The sequence below is a fragment of the Ursus arctos genome, unplaced genomic scaffold (genome assembly GCF_023065955.2).
Source record: "Ursus arctos isolate Adak ecotype North America unplaced genomic scaffold, UrsArc2.0 scaffold_17, whole genome shotgun sequence".
NCBI classification, from domain to species: Eukaryota; Metazoa; Chordata; class Mammalia; order Carnivora; family Ursidae; genus Ursus; species Ursus arctos.
In genome coordinates, this window is record NW_026622841.1 from 57,329,236 (window position 1) to 57,355,002 (window position 25,767).

Consider the following 25,767-nt stretch of genomic DNA (forward strand, 5'->3'; position numbering starts at 1 on the left):
GAAGTACCAAGCAGTAAAACAAATCAAAATTATTCCAGGAATAAATTCAATAATCACATGAGCAAAAAAAAAAAAAAAATCTCTGAATCCTTAACTGTCCCAAAGTGTACCCATAAGTAAATCCAAAAAATGAAAATATAAATTTGTAAAGCAAAAATTATAGCGTGCTGGTCTACACTACAAATAGAAATGCCAGAGAATATCTCTAAATATACTTCCCCATGCAGTGAAAATGTGATTTAGTTTTCAAAAGTTTGTTCAGTAAGCATTTTGAGTAATGCAGAATTCATGAACTGGCAAGCAGACTGAAGACAAAATAGACAATTTAGAGACAGAGTAAGAGAAATAAAAATATATACTCACACAAAGACCTAGATGCAAATGTTTTTAACAGCTGTATTCATAATCACCAAAAACTAAAAACAGCTCCAACATCCACCAACTGGTCAAGAGATAATTGTGATCTACACAATGATCTAATGAAGTACAGATACTTTCAACTCTGGGGATGAGCCTAAAAAGCATTATGCTAAGTGAAAGAAGCCAGACACAGAAGGTCCTATGCTCCATGTGTCCATTCATAGGACAATTTGGAAAAGATAAGACCATAGAAACAAAAATCAGATCACTGGTTGAGCAGGGAGAGAGCTGAATACAAAGGGACAGAAGGAGACCTTCCAGGACAATGGAGATGTCAATCACTGGTTGAGCAGGGAGAGAGCTGACTACAAAGGGACAGAAGGAGACCTTCCAGGACAATGGAGATGTCATATATCTTGAAGGTGGTGGTGGGTACATGATGTATATATCTGTGAAACTCATAGAACTACACACCTCAAGAGGGGTAAATTTCACTGAACATAAATTATACCTCAGTAAACCCAATGAAAGAGAGGGAAGGAGGGAGAGAGAGATTGAGAGTGAGCAAGCGAGCAAGCATGAGAGGGAGCTAGATTAATCCAGTATGAAATGACAAAGACAATCTAGAATGATCCAGGTGGACTAGAGAGGAAAAACCAACATCTGAGACAAAGCAAAGGAAGAAACACCGCAACCAAACCTAGAGAGCACTTGATACAAATGGCATTTTTTTAAAACAAGTTGCATCTGTAAATAATTTAACTGTTGAAAATAACACAGAAAAAGTACTAAATGGTAGACATTGTTCTGTGACATCTCAACATTCAAAAAGAAAGATGGTCCCAAAGGTCCTTGAGCATTTCACTATGGTATTTCCACAGAAGCTGCTCATTGGTTTCTTCTTCCAGGGGATTTCCCTAACAGAAAAATTTATAGCAAGGATAAAATTAACACTGCTGGATGCAGAGGAAATGGTTTCTTTTGTGAATCCCTTTGCTTGAAATTCTGGGAAATTATTTTTTAACAGTCCAAGATCTATTACCAAATCACTGATTTATGGGATTATGGGTGGTTATTGAGAGACTTTCTCCTAAACAAAGATTCAGTATTTTTATAAATAAACAAATAAAATAAACTCTCTTTGAGTGAACTGTGGCCATTTGTATGCCTACAAATCTGAACACTGTGTGTTTCTCTCCTATTTTCAGGATATGAATCTTCTACCCTAGTCAAGCCAGATTTCTTGGTGGTGCTCATGCAGGTCATGCCCACCCCATCCTTATTCCTGTCGCTGCCCCTCACTAACTCTCCCCTCTACCTCTGCAAATACTAACTAACCCTCTTGATTCACCAAGATGCAACCAGATTTCCACATTAGATCTCTCTTTTCTAGTCCAGGCCCATGGTCTGTCCACTTGGGTTCCTTGATAATTAATGCAAAAGCTGTTCATATTGAAATTATTCATATGGACAACTTTGGGGCATCTATTTGAGAATGAGTGAGCAATTCAGGGTGAGACCAGTTCTTATGCTTCTTTCCCATACTCTTCATGCCTATCACAAAGCTGGATATGAAGTATTTATTTAATTAACACCTTTATTGGACTGTATAAGAAATCATCCTTTTTCATAGTTGATAAATTTGGTGGGACTGATTGTTCAATAACAGCTCATTGTTTATGCTGTAATGAAGTTCTCATTTTACCATGCAATTCAGCAAGCACGTCAATTAAATATTCTTTGAGTGTTTAGGTGCTGTGATGGCTCTAGAACTTCCTCCTGGTACACATAATGTTCCGTGTCTGTAGATTTGTATAATCTCTCCCCTTCTTCCTTACTGAGACGAAATTTTTTCATAGAGAAAAGCGTTTGGCTCATACTTCTACCTGGTTTTTCCTCCCCTTGTAGCCTTCAAGGACTATCATTTTCCCAGGGAGAACTTTTGTCCTCCAGGTGCTTACAAGCCACCAGGTCTGGGCTACTCCTGGCTTGCTTGGTGGAGAATGCCAATGACCTTGTGAAGCCACTTGGACCCCATAACAGAGCCACCAACAGAACACATGGCTTGGGGGATGGTGCTGTTGGTCAAATAATGAGCAGTGTCAGGGCCTGAGACGGACTGGCAATTGTGAGGTGCCTATCTCAGACAGAGTAGGAAACAAACCTTAGCTTACCCACTGGAATGAGTATGCCCCTTTAGACCCACAGGTTTTATCTCTACTCGATGCCTCTCTGCAACAGATGAAGTGGGTTTTTGGGTTTTATTTGTTTGTTTGTTTTGGCTTTTTTCTTCCCTAAAAGTAACTCAGAGCATTGTGTGGATAACTTATAATCCATACTCGCATTCCTGAGTTGGGGGAGGTGGAGACCAACACTAACCACTCAACCACTTGGCAGATGTATCCTAGTGAAAATGAATGAGTCAAGCAGAACAATGTTCATATCTTACCATCATTTTCCTTCAAGAAGTTAAGCACCTGTTTTCTGGAAAGTGCTGGTGACTACCTAACAACTGGGGGCAAAGCCTGAGCCCTTGGTTTCAGATTTCTGGAGACAAGAATCCTCTGGACAGTGATCTACATCCTCCTAATCCTCTGGACAATGGTCTACGCCCATTAGTGTTCTAATACAAAACACGCACATTCACTGAAATTGTATTCATTCCAGTATGGAATTCGATTATTTGTGTGGATTTCTATGTAAATATATTTGACCAGTCAGAGCAGAGTTCAGAGAAGATCGCAAACCCAACCAGTGCTTATGATGACTGAGGGAAAACAATTTTCTGTTTATGAACAGCAGGTCAATGAACAGCATCCGGTAGAAGCCATCTGAAGCTATCTCTGTGGCTTCTCTGACTGCTCTCATTTAAGGTTGATACTTCCCTGTGTTATTGACTTGTTCATTGTTCAACATTTTCCATTTGCTCTGTGAACAACATGCTGTCAGGTTTTTTCTTGTTCACAGGTCACGAGATGAGGGCAGACAAAAGGATATTAGTGAAATGCTCTGCTGTGCAATTTTGCCACCACCTGTCTCTGGCTCTTGTTTGCAGGTTTGGGTGCTTGTTTCTCTTCACCACCTACTGTGCCATTAAGAGTTGTGCGGTGTGGGGGTCTAGAACTATTTCCTTCTTAGGCATGGCCTTCAACACAATTTCTGTAGAAGAAAAATCACTCAACCTCTCAGGATAAGGTGAGCTATTCCTAATTCACTGCAGCCATGACCACTGATATGCAAAAATATTCATGATTTTTTTCCACTTTCAAGGACTTTAAACACATTTCAATGTATGTGGATGACTTTTGAAATCGTACTCCTAGAGTCAAAGGAAAATACAGTCCACCTTGCCAACAAATTACAATTATTTTATATGGTCCTTCTGAAATAAGGGCAGTGACTCTGATGGAATACAATGACTTAAGGATTTCTGAAGTATTCTTCCTCTTCTATTGGAAGAGAAGACTCCACATCTTCATAAAATATTCTCTCTTTAAAGTTTTCCCTGCTATAAAATGATATTCAGGTAGGCAGATGCAAACTCTGCAAATCTTCCTTCCTTATGCAGATGAAAACATTTTTTTCAATAAAGTTCTAGCTTACCAACTGTCTCTGAAATTCAGTGCAACAAGTGTTATTTTGTATCTGCTCTGCCTCAGGCTTTGTGCTGAGCACCCAGCCATGAGTATGGCTCTCTGTTTGGCATGGATGCTATCTGAAAGGTAAAATGTTTGCAAAGAGTATGTAAAATCAGGACAGGGAGGTGTCAGAAAGAGGTGAGGTGACCTAAGGGAAATGCCAATTAGGTGGCGAGATTTTGATAACAAGGCACAAAGCATAGGGTATTCTAGATAGAAACAGAGGCTAGAAAGTATGGGGTGGATTCAGACTCCAATCTTCAGAAAACTGAAAATGTGTGTAGAAGGAAGCAGTGAGAGATGATTTGATTGGAAATATGCATGGAGACCCAGCTTGGGAAGTTTTGGAATATTACGGTTGAGGACTTAGAAATTAATTCAGTAGGCAAATGGATGATTTCATTATATCTGTTTTAATAAAAACAACTTAGTTTTCCTGACTAGCAGGAAGGGGCTATGGAAAAATTGGAATAGGGCAGTAAGATAAGGCAGAAGGCCATTTCACACTCCCAAGGAAGAGTAAGGTGGGTCTAAACCCAAGTAAGGACTGTAGGAAGTGTGTGGCAAGGAGGGAATGAATTTCAGAGCCTTTTCAGAGGTCAGGGAGTACTTCTCATATATGCATAAATCAGTGAGGTACAGGAGTGAGGCAAGAAGAAGGATGCAATAAATTGAGGCCAAAAAAGGTGGGGGAGGCAGAGAACACAGCCAGTGATATTGACACCATCACACCCCTGCAACTGGATGGCACCTGATGGATCATAAGACCTGCACAACATCTGAGAGGTTGGCAAAGCAGGGTACAGCCTGTACCATCAGAAAGACCTAACTGCTGCTTGCTTGCATGTAAAGGTGTTACTTCACATCTCTGAATCTTCCTTTACACGTCACCTGTGTAAATGAAGTGACTAAGCTATAGAAATGGCTCAGCACTGTAATTGTGTGCCATTTCCTAGATTTTGTGTATATTTACACACGGTCGTGCACCTGTGTACATGTATAAAGATAGATCAGGAAGAAGAGTCAGAAGGAACTCTTTCTACTTTGTTCATCTAGGATGATGCATTTCTAAGGGTCCTGATGGAAAACTCAAACAGTTCCCATGAGATAGGCTTCAAACAAACTGCCATTTTTTTTTAAGATTTATTTATTTGAGAGAGAGAAAGCGAGTGCATGCATGAGCTGGGGAAAGGGCAAAGGGAGAGAGAATCTTCAGGCAGACTCCCCACTGAGTGTGAAGCTCAATGTGGGGCTCGATCCTGGGACTCTGAGATCATGACCTGAGCAGAAACCAAGAGTCTGATGCTTAGCCCACTGAGCCACTTAGGTGTCCCCACAAACTGCCACTTTATACAAGCAATAATGTCTTGGTCTCTAGCTAAGGTGTTTAACTGGAAAAGACATTTCATAGAGTTTGAACTCTGAAAGAGCTAATTTCAGACTTGAAAGTAAGATGTAGAGCGAAGAAGAAATCTGAACCTCATGCCTTTATCTATTAGCATAATTCTCCAAAACATTCCATTTTATAGACTCAACATCCAAATTTTACCTCCGTATCAAACAGCATGAATTTCCTGCCTATTATTCATCATGCTGTCCACACCAAGACTTGAAATCTTTACGTGATATATTATACAGTTCGTTTGTTCATGTCACTAATGAAATCTAAAACGTTCCTGCTGGTACCTCTAATTTTGTATAGAACAAGGTGCCAAGGTAACCACCTGAGAATTTAGATTTTTAGTTCAAGAATGCACCATTTTCCGTAGGACCTGATCTTTATCACTCATTAACTCAGACTGTTTATATTAGTCATAATGACCTGATTTAGTGAAGATCGAGATTACAAATCAAAAAATCATTTTCCAGCCATATATTAAAATAAAGAGAAATTTTAATGAAAGATTACATCTTTTATTTTCCTAGAAGAAAAATAGATCCGTTCACTAAATACTTATTAAATGATGTCACTATGCTTAAATAAAAATGTCGCTTTCTCAGTCGGGAGCCAAAGTCCTAGGGCAAAGCTTTCAACACCCTAAGAAATGTAAATCACCCACTTTTATGATACACACACATACACACACACCTATGTACATACATTAGTCTGTAGTTTTTAATATGTTTCAAGTATACATAAGATATTTTGGCAGGTCAAAAAAAAACCGCAAATTTGATCAATTGCACAAGAAATGTTTAATGAAACGGATTACATGTTATCACAGAGACGTAACACCTCAGTGTAAGATCTTCTAACTTTTCTTCCAGTTGTGTGGGAGTTACAGGCACTTCTTACCCACTGAACGTCTGTGTCACCTCAAAATTCATATGTCAAAATCCTAACCCCCAATGTGATGGTATTAAAAGGTGGGCCTTTAGGAGGTAGTGAGGTCACGAGTGTGGAGCCCCATGAATGGGATGAATGCGCTAATAAAAGAGTCCCCAGAGAGCTCTCTGCTGTCTTTCTCCTTTTTTTTTTAAGATTTATTTATTTTGGGGGGTAAGGGGCAGAGGGAGAGAGAGAATCCCAAGCAGACTCCACTCTGAGCAGGGAGCCAGACTCATGGCTCAATCCTAGGACCCTGAGATCATGATCTGAGCAGAAACCAAGAGTCGCTGGCTTAACCACTGAGCCACCCAGGCCCCCCTCTCCAGCTCTTTCTGCTATGTAAGGACACAGTGAAAAAAATGGCTGTCTATGAACCAAGAAGCATTCTTTCTGGCAGACACTGAATCTGCCAGGGTCTTGATTTTGGCCTTATCAGCCCCCAGAACTGTGAGAAGTAAAAGTTTGTTGCTTAAGCCACTCACTCTGTAGTATTCTGTTACAGGAGCCTGAATGGACTAAAATAGCCCTGAGTTAGTGTTTACAACAAGAATGAATGGGACCTCTAGGTACTATCCCATGATGAAATGCAGCTATCTCGTGACAGTGAGTTTAGAGAAAATCTAAGACAGAATTCTGGTCATCTTACAGGTGTGATTTGGAGCCAGCACTTTATTTAGACTAAGATAAAATTATTCTGTTGGTCTTAGTCATAACACAGCGGTTTTCTCTAACGGTACCTAAGGGGACTTCTAGTCACCACATCCTTATAATCTTTGATATATCCATTTTGATCCCAAATGGTGACATCTCCCTAGGCTAGGCTGGGGCTATGAGGATGACCACCCTGGCACAGTCCACAGTTTCCCTGGAAATGGGAAACAGGGGCAGGTGTGTTTCTACTCCCATCTCCACACCCAGGGCAGGTATCTCTCCGATGCGCCCACAGCATGCATTTTTGCCTAAAATGTTTTACATTGAGGGCTTCAGTCAGCCACTAGCAATGAATCTGAGTTCCCTGGATACATGGTTATGGAAAACAATATTCTTATTTAGTACTGTGCTTTATTCTTTATTTAATGATAAATTTTTGAAAGGAAAGAATAAAGGGAGAGGAAGAAAATATTTATTAAACAAAACAAAGTCTCTTAGTGCCAAAGATTATTTGATACATGCATGCTACCCCCATCTGAGAAAACTCAATTCTGTGACTTGAACAAAAGCTCAGCAAATGTCAAAGAATGATGGTAGGATGCAGGGAGACTCAACCCATCTGATTCTCTGGTGTTTTTCCAAGCTTGTCTCATTGTTTCAGGGCAAAAGGCGTCTAGGCATTTGTTTTATTCTATATAAGGAGTATATCCATAGTATCGCTGTGAATGTTTCTACCATGAGGGGTCCTTCTCTGAGCCCTGGGGCTCTCAATTTAGCCTTTCTAATGGTGTGTTAAGGATTCTGGACTGTGTATCATCACCAGATGGGTGTGAAGCAGGGAATGTAAACACCTACTTTTCTTAATACATGCTTACACACACACACACACACACACACACACTCGTGCACACGCACACGTGCACACACAGCAGGGGGCATTAAGAGTAAAGGACAATCGAGTTATTTTTGACAACTGTCACTGTGACCTGAGGCAAGAAAGCAGGTTGAATGGTTGGTGTTCTGAATATAAATTCATCATCTACTACTTATAAGCCACATGGACACTGGGTGAATGTGCTTGTGGTTTCTCTGTGCACAAACTGGCATGGTGCTAACAGCCATGGCAGGATAGTGGGTAGAGATGATGCACACACAGTAATGTCTATAGTGCTTCACTGAATATTATTACTTGGATGAATAATGATATAATTATTCTTACTAAATGGTGGCAAACGAATTCATTCATAATAAGATTCCATTTTATTGAATTTATGAAATTTAAACCCAGACCTGGACTTTGACCAATCCCAGTTTTAAAAATGCTCTTTCGAGTTTTTTACTTAATTTCTTGGTGCCTTAATGTAACCATCTGCAAAAGAAGGGAGAGGTTCCCTCTGGGGTCTCTGGAGTCTCAAACTGCATGATTCCATGACCCCAACTTAACTCCCACTGCCCATGTAGTTCCAAGTAATTGAGGAAGGAGAATAAACATTTGCAGATTTTTATAACTTGAGAAAGAAATCTGAGGAAGTCTTCATCTAAAATGGAGCTCTTTAACTAAGGTTCATGTTCTGTGCTGTGCTTCTGAGGTTCTTTGAATCCCCTGAAACTGCACGCAAAAGTTTTTGTTTATGTGGGTATAGAATGTTTCTGGAAAGTGAGTCTATTACTTCTATCAGATTCTCTAGCAATCCATGACATGGCATGCCCCACCCCCTAAAAAGTTATAAACCAACGATTTCAGATTATAAATACTAATAGTGCTGTTTTGTACTCATAGAATAAATCAATGCCAATGATAAAATTGGAATACAAGCTTTTTAGTTTAGTGTCAGTTAAGGTACTTTAGTGCTGGTATCTTACTTCAGGTTTTCCAAAGGCTAACCTGGAACAGAGGCCCTGGGTGCAGATGGTTTATTTGGGAAGCCCTCCTGGAAAGTGCAGGAATGTGACAATGAGGGATGGAGAGATAGCAGCCAGAGAGTGGAGTCAGCCAACTGGATGTGGCCCATTTCTGAACCCTTCTCTCTCTCACACACCACATCCAATTATCCACCGAGTTGTAATTTCAAACTTTATAGCCTAAAGCACATTTGGCATACATAGTCTCTATCCCATTCAGTTGTCCCTGCCTCGGTTCAGACGTGTGCAATCACTCCCCCGACTTCTTGCAATGCTTTCCTGCTGATCTTGCTTGTCTAAGCCATCTTCTGGTCTATACTGCACCCATGTGGCCCTTCTACAAGTACATCTAACAGTATCTGCCCTAGGTTTCCCACTCTTCGATGGCTCCCAATACTGTCAAAGACGATCCAAACTCCTTGGCATTCCCGTTGGGTTTTTCACCCCTTCTCTGGTTCATTTCCATCTTCGTTTGTGCTCCCTGGCACTCCCTCTCTAACATCTGACAGATAGTCTCCAATAAATCGCCCTTGCAAACCCTGCCTGGGCAGTCTCGAAGTGAAGTTTTCACAAACCACTCCGCCCTGCGCCCCAACTAGGCGGCCAGGCCTTGGCTCCAATGCTGTCCCAAGCACACACTGCCCCCCACCCGCAGGCTTTCTCTCCTCCACTCTGTTGCACTTGTATCATTATTGTTGTACCCAGTGCATACTAGCTGCTTAAAAACATTTTCAAATGACTGCGCTAAACGGTAGTACATAATCACTGTTTTTTTTTAAATATTTTATTTGTTTATTTATTTGACAGAGAGAGACAGCCAGCGAGAGAGGGAACACAAGCAGGGGGAGTGGGAGAGGAAGAAGCAGGCTCCCAGCGGAGCAGGGAGCCCAATGCGGGGCTCGATCCCAGGACCCCGGGATCACGCCCTGAGCTGAAGGCAGACACTTAACGACTGAGCCACCCAGGCGCCCCCACTGTTTTATATTGTATATATTGGTGGTGTCTTCTATAAGACCAAGACCATGTCCTCCCATCTCCTCACTTCCAACTCTCACCATAGGAATAATAATGTGTGTCCAGCAAATGCTTGTCAACATGAAGCATCATAAATGCTGGCATGATGGACTGTGAAAGAACGGAAGGTAGAGTCACATAAAACTGAGCTCATATCTTTGACACTCACTAGCTGTGTGGTCTTGAGTAAATTACTTAACCACCCTGAGTATACTTTGCTCATTTATTAAATGGGGGTAGTATACTATGGTAGATTATATTACTGCTTCCAAATAGACACTTCTCTTGTAGTAGTATACACCCCTGGCTATTCCCGTGTGACTTACAGTGCACCTCTGCAGGACCTTTAACTTGACCACATGACCTGCCCTAGCAAGTGAAAGTGAGCAGATGTGACACATGTCCCATCTGAGCAAACGCTGAAAGAGCCACTGCTTGCCTTGGACATCGCAACTTTCCCCAGCCACAAGAAGGGCATATGCCAAGTGAAGGCTCTGTTTCAGCCTGGATCCCAGAATGAAAAAAGCTCTTGGAGAAGAGCCACAGTTGCTCCACAGACTCTGAAGCTGATATCCAATATCCAGATAAATCCCTGGTCTTATAAGTCCCTGGGATTTGAGCTTGTGAGATAGCCTAGCATAAGTCAGGAGAAGCCACCCCAGAATGTTGTGAGAATGCATTAAATCAGATAAGCAAAGCGTGTCTCAGAGAGGCCAGAATTTGATAGGTCTTTAAAAAAATCTAACTCCCTTGTCCCTGTCATGTTTCTCTGAAAACCCAAATCTAGCCCAGAGGTGGGCACAAAGTAGAGGTTTGAAAATATTCAAATAACAAGTGAATAAACACAGAAGTTGAGCTTAATTTTAAAATCAAAAATACAGACACATCTTTTTCATCTAGTCATTTCCTGCATATACATTACTTTGACAAAAATTTTATAACATAATTTCAAAATAGCTTGCTATAGCTTCCAGGAATATTTATATGTAGTCTGAAGGAATTAAAGAATTGAGTATCTCATCTTTCAGAAAGCCAACACAGCAACAGGGTAAATGATTTAATTGAGAAATGCCTATCACGTATCTACGTCCGCTGGCTTCACTGCCACGAGTGTGACAGCACATTGGGAAAGCCCAGCGATGATTTCCTTTGTTTGATTCCATAGACCACAGATTACAGCAATGGTGTGACTTGGATTGAATGTGTTTTCCCTTTTGTATGCTTTTCTGAGGGGCAATATAAAGAAATACTTGCTTGATCTAAATGAATAGGTATTCAAAATTATCCATTTTATCCTAGTCTTATGACCTTAACTTAAAAAATTCAGGAAAATACAGCAGTGACTATAGAAATTGATACCTTTGTTTCTTTTTTTTTTTTTTAAGAGTTTATTTATTTATTTGACAGAGAAAGAGGCAGCGAGAGAGGGAACACAAGCAGGGGGAGTGGGAGAGGAAGAAGCAGGCTCCCAGCGGAGGAGCCTGATGTGGGGCTCGATCCCAGAACGCCAGGATCACGCCCTGAGCCGAAGGCAGACGCTTAACCGCTGTGCCACCCAGGCGCCCCGATACCTTTGTTTCTGTCATAATTGATTCCACTTAACCATCACATTTCTTGGATGCAGTTTTCATATATAAAAACACATCATAAATCCATCAGTGGAGTGTAGCTTTGCATTATTTTTCAACATTTTACATAGCATTCCCTGCAGAAACAGCATTAATTTCAATAACACAGCTAATGAGTTACACATAAAGCTGGAGGAGAAAAAAGAATTTAAAAATTGGCCTTACATTTCTTAAGGAATCTGTTCATTTTCCAGAGCCAATAAAAACTACAATTTATCAGGAAGAGCAGATTCCATGGGGCTGGGCCAACAGAGAAATGACACACTAATATTTATTTGAAAGGCCATTTATTTATCAAACACTTAAGTGCCTATTATTTGCCACCTCGTGAGCTGACACGAGATAATAAGATAGCCAGACAGAGGCACTAACCTCAGAAGGTTAGGTCTGGTCTAAGACACAGACAAGTACATATAAGATTATGAACATATCTGGTGGCTTTGTTCTAAAAGACAGTAGGGAATGGGAAGACGGAAGAGGGACCCTAAGATGGTGGTCAGTGGGGTTAGGGGAAGGCTTTGGGAGGAGGTAGGGGCTGGGCACGAACAACCGCAGTGCCCTGAAAGGCCCATAGGCAAGGATGGGGCAAAGCCAACGAAATGCCATACAAAGATGTTTGCTAAGCCTTCCTTCGGTTCTGTTGCCACAGATTCAGCTCCTCACTCATGACTTCCTTTATCCAACCATTTCCCTCTGCTCACCTAAGTGAGTTAGGTGCAAGGTGTCTTGGTTAATGAGACAGATGTGGGGCGTGCCTGGGTGGCTCAGTCGGTTATGCGTCTGCCCTTAGCTCAGGTCATGATCCCAGGGCCCTGAGACTGAGTCTCGAATCGGGCTCCCTGGTCAGCAAGAGAGTCTTTTTCTCTCCCTCCCTTCCCCCTCTGTCTCATTCACTCTCTTAAATAAATAAATAAATAAATAAATAAATAAATAATAACAAAAAACCCAAACAACAAGACAGACATGGCTCCTACCCTGGTGCAGCTCTCAATCCTATGGTAGGCATCCTATTATGGGGAGCAGCTGGGGCCGAACCCAGAACATCAGACTCCGTTGTTGGCGAAGAGAGACTCGGAATACTCCATGTTAATAGGAAGGTCAGCGAATTAAGTGTTCGCTCATACTGACACACAGAATAAAGCCACATCTTCGTCCCTAAGCTTTCAAGGACGAGCCGGTTCTAGCTGCAGCCTACCCTATCCTCCCACAAGCTGCTGCGGTGCAGTGAGAAAGAGATGCTGGGACCCTGGTCCCCCGCTTCCCAAGAAGCCCACTCTTACATAATTACTCTCCCACCAAACCTGGGGCGCCTCCCCACCGCGGACTCTGTTCTGTACTCAAGACATGCTCGATGAGCTGGCACACAAGAGTGCCCTGGGCAACAGGGTATCGAGACAGTCCCATCCTTCACACGCTCATGGACTTCAAGGTCCAAAGGAAGAGAAACGCAGAAAAGAAGGTTCAGTACAATGTGTCCATATGTCACCCAGTGTGAGGTATTTGACAAAATATGTCCACATTTCGTCCACTGTAATATGATCCTAACATGCCATCGTAGAAGAATGCATGAAGTGTGATGGAAGAGGCGGGGCGCTGGGAGGGGCCGTCGGGAAAGGTTTCACAAAAACAATAATGTTTAAAACTAGAATGGTGGGCGGGAGGTCCTTACGGGATAGATGCGAGGGAGGAGCCTGACAACAGACAGGCTGTGGAAGGCTGCCCAACCCCCCGGAGACAAAGCCATGCTTTTTGAATTATGTCTGCTTTGGGGGGAGGGGGGGAATCCTTGGAATATTTGTGTTTCATCACAGCAGACTGTTTTCAGGGTGATTTGTATTTTAAAATATTCTTTGAAGGGGAAAGAGACTTCATTCCGCAATCCAAGTAGAGCATCAAATGAAGTCACGTGCAGTATGCGAGTAGTGACGTGAGCATCAAATGAAGTCACGTGCAGTATGCGAGTAGTGACGTCATCCGAGGTTCTGTGCTGATTCTACAGATTCATTAACACATTCTCTGCTTTTCAAGTAAAAAGGGGTGAGAGATCAGGAAAAGATCAGTATTTTAAAATAGGCAGCAATAAGATTTCCCAGAGAGTAGGAACTTTTATTTCTTTTGGCAACTTACTATACATGAGCCTATTTACTTGCTAAAATATTTTCTTCTCAGATGAAAAGTGCAGCCTTGGAAAGAGATAAGCCATTTCAGACCTTGCTCAGAGCTTATGGTGATAGATATTACTAGTGCTTTCTGCTATTTCTCTTATTTTTTTAATTTAAATTCAATTAGCCAGCATATAGCATATCATTAGTTTTTGATGCAGTGTTTATTGATTCATTAGTTGCTTATAATACCCAGTGCTCATCACATCACATGCCCTGCTTAATGCCCAATCACACAGTTACCCCATGCCCCACACCTCCCTTTTTGCAACCCTCAGTTTGTTTCCTAGAGTCAAGAGTGTCTCATGGTTTGTCTTCCTCTCTGATTTCTTCCCATTCAGTTTTCCCTCCCTTCCCCTATGATCCTCTGCAGTATTTCATATATTCCACCTATGAGTGAAACCATATGATAATTGTCTTTTTCTGATTGACTTATTTCACTTAGCATACAGTCAACAAAGCTAAAAGGCAACCTATGGAAAGGGAGAAGATATTTGCAAATGACGTAACAGATAAAGGGCTGGTATCCAAGATTGATTTCTACCATTTGTTCCCATCCTGGATACACGGCAGAGTGACATCTCTTCTTCCCCCTAAATTAGCGAGCTGATTCTCTTTGGGCCATAAACTGTGAGTTGCAGTGACCCAGGCCACTTCCAGGTGGAAACATTTAGGAGCCAGTGTGGATTCCTCCAAGCTCTCCTTCCATGCTTAAGCAAACTCAGCAGCATCATGCTGAGACAGAACTGCGACAAGACTGAAGCCAAACAATGGCATGCCATATAGAAGGCAAGCTGCCTCCTAGATTAATCTGGCTTCCTTGTTAAATTTTGCGTGAGTGAGAAAGGAACATTTGTCATATTAAGCCACTGAAGATGTGGGCCGTTCCCTAGCTGATATGCTTGTTTTGAACATGCAGAGTATCAGTGAATTTACAAAGCCACGCCCATGTGCATCACCTTAACAGAGATTAATGAGTAACTGATTTACAATCATAAACTGAGACAATGTACCTAGGAAGGTGAGCTTTCTGATTGAGACCAAAATGTTAGGCACAGATTTTTTTCTTTACAATAATAAGAAAGACAAAACAACAGAAAACCCTATGTGTGCTTTTGTTATGCAAATATAGGTATTATAGTAGCAGGAGTGGGAAGGGGGTGTGGGAGGTCACATCCAAGACACATGAACCTATATCCTTCCTATGTTACAACACATTCCTATAATGAAGTCCTACAATAAACTGATATCCTCCTACAGAGGGGCAATATGATTGTCTACAAGGTGAATATATTTTCTTGAACCGCAATGAACTGTGATGATGTGTATTTATTCTCAGATAATGTATATAATTCCACAGATTTTAGAAAGGAAATGGTTGAACACATCTCATGGTAAGTGTTCCTGCAAGGACAGCAGGTAGGACAGATCCCTGGGTCTTCCTTTCAGTTATAAAATGTACAACAAAGGGCATCTTGCTTTCTTATTCTTGGGGAGGACTTTGAAGCTTTAGCTGACTCAGTCACTTCTTTTCTTCAGATGTGGCCACTTTAATATAATCTGCTAGCAAACAGATTGATGGGCAAACTTCAAAGAACATAGCAATGAAAGGATCAATACCTCTATACAATCGCTCTAAAGAACCAGATAGCTTCATTTAAGATATAATTGGAATTCCCTTTAAGAGAAAGAAGAGGTTAAAACTCCACAAGAAAAAAGCACAGCCACATTTAAGAGCACTACCTGACACAGTCTTTGCAACTATAAATGCACAATAACCCTGAAGATCAATATTTGTTCTATATTTTAAGATGCAGGTGCAATGCAGAAAACAATTGCTGTGCTTTAGTGAGAAAAAAACAGGATAATGAGGGGAAACACAAGATGATATTTTAAGGTAACATCTAAAAATCAGGATGATCACTCAGCTGAGATTACAGTTCAAAAATAAAGCATTGCACTTGATATATTCCTTAACGGTATTTCTATCTGTACATCTATTTGGAAGTATAACAGTTTTAAGGAGGCATTGTAATATGAACGTTATACTGTCTGGTTTTATTCAAATGAGAATATCCAATAAGATTGTGACTTGAGACCATGTGCCCAGAGGTACGGGGATAGGAAACATAAAACAACATAAAATAAAAGAGACCTATAATCAAGATTTTAGGGTGTAAGAATCTTCATCTTTGGAACCAGGCAATCCTAGAACTGAATGTAGGTCAGTACTAATGCTGGTCAATGGCCATGACTGTATGCATAGACTACTTGATTTCTTTGAGTTTCTTTACCTGTGAGAGAGCAACCAGTAGCTACAGTGGGGGGGTTTAATAAATGATGGCCAGTTGCCTGCTTTTATAAATAAAGTTTTATTGGAATACAGCCATACTCATTATCTATGGCTGCTTTCTGCTACAAAGGCAAAGTTGAGAAATTACAACAGAAATTGTATGGCCCATAAAATCTGCAATGTTTACTATCTGTCCTTTACAGTAACCGTTTGCCAATCCCTGGTCTGTGAGGTTGCTGTATGGACCAGAAATTATTCAACACAGTGCTTGGTACATGGTAGCTGTTTCATTAGATCATTATTCAAGTAAGGGAAAGGTTAAAGTCTTACAAGGAAGAAAATGTTTCAACTGCCAATTCCTGTCGATCAATGAATCCTTAACCCATCTGAGAAGAAGCTGTTGCCCAAAGTGCTTCACTCAGTTGACAGAAAAGATCTTAACCTGCTCTTTACTCTATGGAAAAATGATGTGGGGTAAATGGAAATTAAAAAGACACTGAGATACCACTTCTCACCTATCAGACTGGCAAAAATCTCAAGTCTGACAGCATATTCTGTTGGTGAGGCCCTGGGGAAATACTCTCATGCATTTTTACCGGGAGTGCAAATTGTTGAAACTCTAGGGAGTGAAACTTGGCAAAATTAGCAAAATTCCATATAATTTACTCATTGATTGTCCTTGGGAATCTAATCCTTAAGATATCTGGCAAAAGTACAAGTGTGCACAGGGTTATTCATTACAACATTTTTCTGTGAGAGCAAAGGACTGAAAATAGCCTGAATGTTCCCCCACGGGGTGCTGGAAAAGAAGGAGTTAAAGCAAGTTGCTTGTGATCCATTTTCCTCTGATTACCAATGAGATACTGGGGTTGAGGGAAGAAGGTAAGTGACCTGAATTAAGCTTCGTGTAAACATATGAACTAGATCATTGGGCAAATAGAATAATTAATTAATTAATTATTTTTTTTTTTTTTGCTAGCAGGAGAGTCCTCATCAAGCAGGAAAGCCCTGGTTTAGGACATTATGATAAATAAACCTTCATAGATTGATGAGTTATGACCCTCTGGAGAATGTCACATGAGCCCTTCAAATTTCTTAGGTGTAAACCTGGAGATGTTGAAAAATCATGTTTCCTGCTATGTGAGGGACTTGTACATCTCATTGGAAACCTCATCTGTCACTCTGGGCCAAAAAGTGTGTGTGTGTGTGTGTGTGTGTGTATAAAAAATATGAAAAAGAAGGATGTGAGGAGCCACATGGGATAGGATAGCCTGGATTTCTCCCTCCATTACCAGTGTACCTCGGTCACTTGAATCCTTAAAATTATTAGTAAAGCTTGATTCTGGATGAGATTCCTGATTGAGCCAATCTCATCCTTTATGTTGGTTCATCCACCTAAAGGAGTGGCAGCTGCAGGTTAATGGAGTGAAGAACACCTAAATACACTGATGGGGAATGATTTCCATGATATACTCCTGGTGAAAAAAAATCAAAGGGCAGAATAAGGCATATAACATGCCGCTCTTCATGCAAGAACAGGGCAAGGATACAGTTATGTGCAAGTATCGGCTTGCCTATGTGAAATAAGCACCGAAAGCTTAAACCAAAGGCTAATAACCATGTAACTGGGGCAGGAAGAAGGCACAGGACACAGCGGCAGGGGATGCATGTGACATTTCTCTGAAAACGCTTTATACATGTAAAAACATACAATTTGCACTTGGAATATAAATGTTATAGATTAAAAAACACAATGACATTTTTAAAATCCATTAAAATTGAAAAGATTCTGAAACAAATGAAACAATTTATATATAAAAGTTAGAATATGACCACATAGAAAAAAAAAAAAACTTAAGCAACTTAAGTTTGAGTCTTTAATTGTACATCTTTAATGTAATATAAAATGAAGACTGAAAGCAAATTTTAAAACTTAATTTAATATTCTTGGGGTGGCTGGGTGGCTCAGTCGGTTAAGCGTCCAACTCTTGGTTTCAGCTCAGTTCATGATCTCATGGGTTGTGAGATGAAGCCCAGACTTGGGCTCCATGCTCAGCGGGGAGTCTACTTAAGAGTCCCTCCCACTTGCATGTGACTGCACTTGCTCTCTCTCTCTCTCTTAAATAAATAAATCTTTTATAAAAACAAAAAAACGCCATTTAAAAAAGACTTCATGTAATATTTTTATTGTGAGTGGTAATATTAGTGATTGTATTTAAATATATATATATATATATATATATATATATATATATATATACACACACATTAAAATAAATAAGTTTTGTTAAGAACCAATATTTTTAGTGAAAAAGAAAATAAATGCAAATATAGTACCAGAGAAGTTAAACATTCTGTAAGGCTATGTTTGATTTGGAAATAATGTATGAATTCAGGTTATTTTTTTATTTAAAAATGGTATTTTCAGGGGGCCTGGGTGGCTCAGTCAGTTAAGCATCTGCCTTCAGCTCAGGTCATGGTCCCAGGGTCCTGGGATTGAGCCCTGTGTTGGGCTCTTCACTCAGTGGGGAGTCTGCTTCTCCCTCTCCCTCTAACCCTCACCCTTGTTCATGCTCTTGCTCTCTCAAATGAATAAATAAAAAATCTTTTAAAAAATAAATAAATAAGTTTTTTTCTAGCTCTAACATGTATTGAAACAGCCCAGAAACAGTGATGGTCCAGATATGATGGGTGTCCCTAGTATTTAGATTGTGATTTCTAAATACCATTCTCCACAAAGAAAGGAGGGCTTCTTGGAGGAATGGCTGACTCCAGGTCTGGTACTGGATGGGCTTGTACATCTAGTTGTACTAGAAACACGGAAACTATCAAAGACTTGTGGATCCTGTGTCAAAAGGGCAAAAAGTCAACGTGAAGTTGTTCCCCGTGACTGAAAGGGAACAAAGTGAAAGTGCGTGAAACAGGATAGAACAAGATAAACAATACCACAAACAGACAAACCCAGAATGTAAGACATTCTTCAACAATTGACCTGTTTTCTTGACAAGTCAATGGCATGAAAAAAAAAATGGACCTGGGAGGGAGTTGTTACTCGAGATATAACAACAAGCTGGAATGTGTGACAGGCTTCAGTTGCATGGTGACTCAAACCAGTATCTGCACGATGACATTTTTGAGATGGTCAGGAAACACAAACATTGACTGGAAACTACATGATGCCAAGGACTTATTGTTATTAGCATTTGTCATGATAGTGGTATTATGATTCTGGAAGAAAATACCCACTGTTTTTTCAGAGGTGTGTATACCTATGTAGGGACGAAATTACATGATGTCTGAGATTTCCTTTAAAATATGTTAACCACTACCCCCCCAAAACACAAAGGAAGTATGACAAAGTCCTACTGAAGACGGATAATGACATTTAATATGTTATTCTCTTCCCTTTGCTTATGTGTTTGTCATAATATGAAGAGAGAATCAAGAGAAAGCTGCTTTGGGAAAAGGTTTCACACAAAATGAAGGGGTGACATGATTTTTTGTGCTTTATTTTAAATTGGCCTGTGAGATCTGCCCATTTCACTCCAACCTCCTACAAGAGACTTCCCGTGAGACCTACAGTGATGGTGTTGATTCAGTGGGAGTTTATGTAGAGAAAGAAATAAATTTTATACAGGAAATGCCACCACAGTCAGCCTGGTGCTGAGCTATTCTCTCTTGCTACTGGAGGAAGGCATTTTAAAGTATTTTATTATTTCTCTAAGCACTCAGTCAGCTTGATTAATACACATAAAAACACATTTTCAATATGATAAAAAGAACTAGTCAAAATCTGCTTTTAGAGTAAAAAAAGAAATTAAAATCACTTTTCTCTATTCCAATAGCTGTACTGACATGGCAAGATAAGCCACTAAATGCCACTGGGAAGGATCTGTCACATACGCTGCCACTGAGTTCCAAGGCAGATGCGTGAGTAACCTTACCGATCCTACCTTGACTTTGTCAGATGTTATGATCAGTCCATTTGCGGACTGCTTTTAGCTAGGATTGCCATGATCTCAGCTTTTAACTTGGAGTGAGTAAGACCTAACAATTTTGATGACTGGGAAGATGTCAATATCGATACAGGTTTCTTTGTGCTAAAACTGTAGAACTGATATGAGATAGGTGGTGATAAAGCTGGAAAAGACCAAAGTTAGACAACTAACCTTTGATGCTCTTTCCTAGTTTAAGAGGATTTTTACATAAATTCCTCTGCATGCAGGCTGGGATTTTATAACACAAAGGGATACTTTGGAACAAACTTGGCGAGACCACTGTTTATCGTCAGCAAATTACTTAGAATGAAGTAGGACATGAGAACCTAAAAGTGAACACATGCTAACATGCTAAATCCTGCTTACCTTTCAAAGCCGATCTGCCGAAACGTCTTTTCCCATGTGGAGCCTGCAGACAGAAGGAAAGAACATAATTAATTGATGCGCACCAAGCATGCAGGTAGCTCTGTCCTGGTTTTGTACACCCTGGTAGATATTTGGTTTTAGAGTTAAGTGGAATGAGTCTTCCGGCAGATGCACCGTTCTTCGCCTCCAGTCCCCAAATGGCCCTTTAGAGAACAATCCACATAATGTGCAATGTGACAACGCTCTCTAAACATCTGAGTGTGTCACAATAACATGTCAAAATTAATGCAACAGCGTCGTGTAAGCTGTACTCTGAAATTCAACGTTAAATTTCATGGGGCACATGGAAAGCTGGTTGGCTCTCTGAAGATCCAACTCATTATACCAGGTCTTTACTTCCCTATTGTTGAATCACAATGATTAACATTTCTTTCTTTTTAAAGCTAAACATTTAAATCAGAAGTCTCTTGAATGCAAAAATACTGTTTCCAGTAACATGATTTGAAGAGTAGTATATCCAAATCCATAAAAGAACAGCTAGTTTTAAAAAAAACAGATTTTCTATAATTTTTTCATGTAATAGTTCTTGCCTACATTATAGGCGTAATAATGTTCTGAGTACTTGATATAAAGAAAAGTGCTAATTTTTATCAAAGACCACTTTAATAAAAACTCTGCGTTAATAAAAGTTAAAGGTCTTTACTAACCCCACGGTTTTACATTTTACATTAATCACTGGCAAAATTATTTTGATTTCAGTAAACACCCACCTAGCCCTAAATTTGTGAGTTGTGCTATGCTCTAACTGCTTGATAATCACAGCAGATAATCACTATTTTTCTGTACAATTTAGTTCTGCAAATAGGAAATGGTAGATTCAGCGTTGGGTCTCCAGAGGCAGCTGAAAATCTACCCTTCTTCCTTTTCTCCAGTCACAGTTAACTAGGATGGTGCTATGTTTCTTTCTTGAGAACTCTGCCTCTAATGCTTTACTGTCAGGTGACAAGTCAGTGTCTCCTAGGCATTAGTCTTCTGGAAAGGCAGGAGATTATATTTTCCCCAGCCCCTCTGAGGACTGACTGAGCTAGTTCCAAGAAAGCATGAACATGGTGCTTCACTATGGGCTTTGAGTTCATATACTTGGTGATGATGAAGCATTTTAAGTAAGTATTATACATAATAAAGGACTACATTTTGTATATGAACTACACACATGCACACACACAAATTTAAAACAGATTCAGGCTTATCTCCTCAGATGAAGTCACTCTTGTCCAATTGAATTCCAATATGCTTTGCTGAGTAGAAGTAAAAGTCATGGAAGTTTAGTTAACCAGCCCAGGAATTTCCATGGCTCCTCGTCCAGGGGAGTACGCCTATATGAATGTCATCTGTCCTGTGAATCACATGCAAGACAATTCGAAATCCCTATCTCAGGAATTCTTAGAAGACGATTATCCTGCCCCAGAGATACTAGCAATTAAGCCACTGGCAAAACATAACATAATCTGAGTCAGAAACCACATAAAGACAGCTGGCAACTGCCCGGCCCAAACAGAGGAGTGGGAGAGATTGAGAGTCTCCTGCCAAGTGAGAACCAGACAGTCTGAGCTCAGACCAAGTGGGAAGGGTCTAGGGGAGCCTGGAGTGGTTGGTAAGGGGGTTCAGATGCTATTCTTCTTGACTCGCTTCCAGGGAGAAACAAAGCACCTTTACATTTTTTCTACATTTTCTTTTTTCTCCCCCCAGATCTGCTCAGTGTATTCCTAAACTGATTTTTTAAATAAATTTTTAAGAAAATCCCCCTTTTTAATAGACTCCATCTATTATCAAGGTAAAATAAAAATAAATCATTCTGTGATACTGCACTGTCAGGCTTTTAAAACATGAAATTTTAATTAAGAAATAGGTTCCATCTTCACATTTTTTAGAAAAGTAAACTTACTCAAATAAGCAGAACAAGATAAGAGTTTTCAGTGCGAGGCTTCCAGCACTCCTTAGAATAAATATTTTCAACCAATCAACCAAGCACAACAGAGATGGTAGAAAAACGACTTCCTTCTAGTAGTTAGATATTAATTTAATTGATAATTTAAGCATCTTACATACAACAGGCATTCATCTTTGACTGCTGTTGATATTCTATGAACCATCTTACTATGTGAGGTACAGGACCGAATATATTAAAATATGGTTTCTGCCCTCAAACACCACATACCCTAGAGGTTTGGGTTTTTATGTCTTTTGTGAGCACTTAGTCACGATGAAATGAGAAACACACAATAAATGGAACAGACATATCCAGATCCTTTGGCACCAAGAATATTTTTGACAGCTCATTATTCAGTTGTTGGGGAATTCTTTTAAAGCCATTAACCATGTTTTACATGGTAGGTAATATTATTCTCTTTTGCTGGAGCAGTCCGACAGGGAGAGAAAAGTAGGGAAACAAAAGTAGCTGGCAGACTTCCTCGGTTCAACACTTTTTAAATGAGATTTATAATATGGAGAAGTCTAAAACATGTTACATTCTTCAGGGGAAAGCGAAGGACAGCAACAACGAAGAGAAAAGTATATAGCATAGAGAAACGGACAAAGCTTAGAGGGATTTTTCCTGTCCAATTGTAGATGAAGTTAGAAATAATGAACTATGATTCCTCACTCCCAAACGTCCCCTTGATAGCACCAACATCCAGCAGCAGAACTGAAATCTGGAACGGAGCAGCACAGCGTCCAGAAGCGACAAACACACCCTAGACTCAAAGTCATTCAGTCTGCAGAGCAAGTTTCTCATGTCTTGTGTGCCCAAGGAGACAAAATGCCCTTTAGCACCCTGCAGCACCGACATTCTAAGGGAGTGGAGGTGGGGACTGCTATGCCTAGAAGCTCAGGACATTTCCTCCTCGAATACATTCATCAACAATTGCTCCTTTACAAACAAAACTCTATGTATCTCTTCTCTCTCCCCTTTCTCTCTCTCCCTCCCTCTCTTCCCCCATTTTCCTATTGGCCTCTGCAGATCCAAGCTCCAGTTCTTTCCATTAGACAAAGAAGTTATGGAAACTTCTTTTCTCGGGAGCTACCTTCCCCAGGCCCATGAGCTGACTCTGCTGGGGCTCCCAGTCCTACTACCTCTCCTGCCCTGGCCCAGCAGGCAGGGAAATCTAGGAGATTCGGGACCCCAGAGTTCTGAGATTCTTTACTCACAGCCTTGTCATCCTTTGGGGGCTATATTCTTGTCTTTCCTTCCTTCTTCATTTTCCTTTCCTTACTCTCCTTGCTATGGAATGATCTGTCACCCTGATCTGGCTATAATATGGAATTCAAAACAACTTTTTAATTCTACAAATTTTGTGTGTCTGATTATTAACTTAAGCAGCACGCCAGAGCCTCTAGTAGAAGTTATATCATCAAACACCTTCCCACACCACCCTCCATCCTGTGACTTTCCCTATGTTAATTTTGTTTAGCCCTCAGCGTGCCCAGCAGGAGTTCAATTTGTACAAATACACAAAGATAGAAGGCCGCATGCCAATATGTCACTTGAAGATGAGGGGACAGGGCTGATTAATTTTTACTTCTTTTAGTTTTTTTGTAGTAGTCATTTAAAGTCATGGGATTTACTTGTCCCCTGAAACCAGACATATGAGTTCCAGGGTTTGCAACCAGGTCCCTTTCAGTTTGTAATTTTCTGTTTTTCAGAAACATTAAGGAAAATGCAAAAATCTATCTTTATGTTGTAAATTGGTTACTTGCTTTATTATCAGTTTCCTCTGTGAGTACTCTTCTCATTCTTTCAATCAACTTGTTGCTCAGTTTCTAATACAAAAAGTAACTGGATTTTCCCCCTAGGCTTCATAATGCAGTGGTGAAACTGGTAGCCAAATGAGGCAGAGATTTTCTTCTAATCGAGCAGTTTTATACCAAGTATGTCTCAGATGTTGAGAGCCACTTGAACTTGGACCTGCACCTCTGTATTTTTCAAAATAATTAGCAGAAAAGGACTAATAATTCATAGAAGTGGTAGATTTTTGCCAGCACATTCCTATAAAAATGGAAGTGTTTTTTATATATTGCAAGGGCTGCCAAGCAGCTGAACATGTGACCTGGCACAGAAACTGGTGATCAAACACAAATATCAGGAAATGATAACGCTTCGAAGATTTCTGGTGAAAGCTCCATTTACATTATTTTTAACTCTTTTTTTTAAGATTTTATTTATTGACTAGAGAGAGAGAGTGAGAAAGAGAGAGCACAAGCCAGCAGGGAGAGGCAGAGGGAGAGGGAGAAGCAGACTCCCCACTGAGCAGGGAGCCCAACACAGGAATCAATCGATCCCAGGACCCTGAGATCATGACCTGAGATGAAGGCAGACACTCAACCGTCTGAGCCACCCATGTGACCCTATTTGTAACTCTTACAAAGATTTTCACATGTACTCTAAGAGCCAAGATTTAACCATGCATCAAACGTTGACCATAATGTGAAATCCTAGAAGAAAAATAGATCTTCTCAATGGGTCAGTAGTGACATTCACTTTGCAAATATTATGATGCTCTGCTGTTGAATGATAGCTAAAATCTAGTAACACAGAAATGGTTGCTCTAATGGATATGAACCCAAGTAATGCAACTTTCTGAGGCAATGAGCATGACTGCAGCACTTTGGGTTATATGCTGAGACCTGTAAAATTCTCTGAGTTCTAATTCCCAGATGAGATTTGTCATTAATTGGTTAAAAGTAACTGTAAAAGATAGAGGTAGAAAAAAAAAAAAACTTCACCATCCCATATTTAATAATTTTCGTATTAAATGACCAATATATTTTTTAAATCATTTTCACCTCTACCTAGTACTATCTCCTGCTCTGTCATCAGTAAATAGATGACACACCCCTTTATGTACCCAGTAACTTTCATTCAGTTGCATACTTGGGTTTTCATTTCACTTACCCTTTGTCAGTTCTTTTCATAATATGTCTTAATTTTACATCATCTAGAGGTGATTGCTCATAAATAAGGGTCAGAATTCTTCATTCTCACTAACAATATGGTGGTATATATAGAACATATGATCGTAAACAGCTTTATATTTTTCCTTATTTGTAAAATAATATACAGCTGACCTTGAACAATGTGAGGGTTGGTGGTGCTGACCCCTGCGCATTTGAAAATCCACATATAACTTTTGATTCCTCCGTAAACTTGCTACCAATAGCCTATTATCGACCCGAAGCCTTACCAATCACATTAACACCTATTTTGTATGTTACATGTATTCTATACTGTATTCTTACAATAAAGTCAGCTAGAGAAAAGCAAATGTTATTAAGAAAATAATAAGGAAGAGAAAATACATTTACAGTACTATAGTTTATTTATTGAAGAAAATGTGTATGCGAATAGACCCACGCAGTTCAAACCCATG

General features: G+C 40.1%; 1 protein-coding gene across 9 annotated transcripts in view; it reads right to left on the bottom strand.

Annotated features, from left to right (window-relative positions):
* Nucleotides 1-25,767, bottom strand: part of PIEZO2 (piezo type mechanosensitive ion channel component 2) — a 443,262-nt gene that overhangs the window by 199,211 nt on the left and 218,284 nt on the right. For all 9 annotated transcript variants that reach the window (XM_044382834.3, XM_057313247.1, XM_044382833.3 and 6 more), the window contains exon 4: nucleotides 20,342-20,384. In XM_044382834.3, coding sequence (XP_044238769.2) covers nucleotides 20,342-20,384 — 43 coding nt within the window. The remainder of the gene's footprint in view (nucleotides 1-20,341; nucleotides 20,385-25,767) is intronic.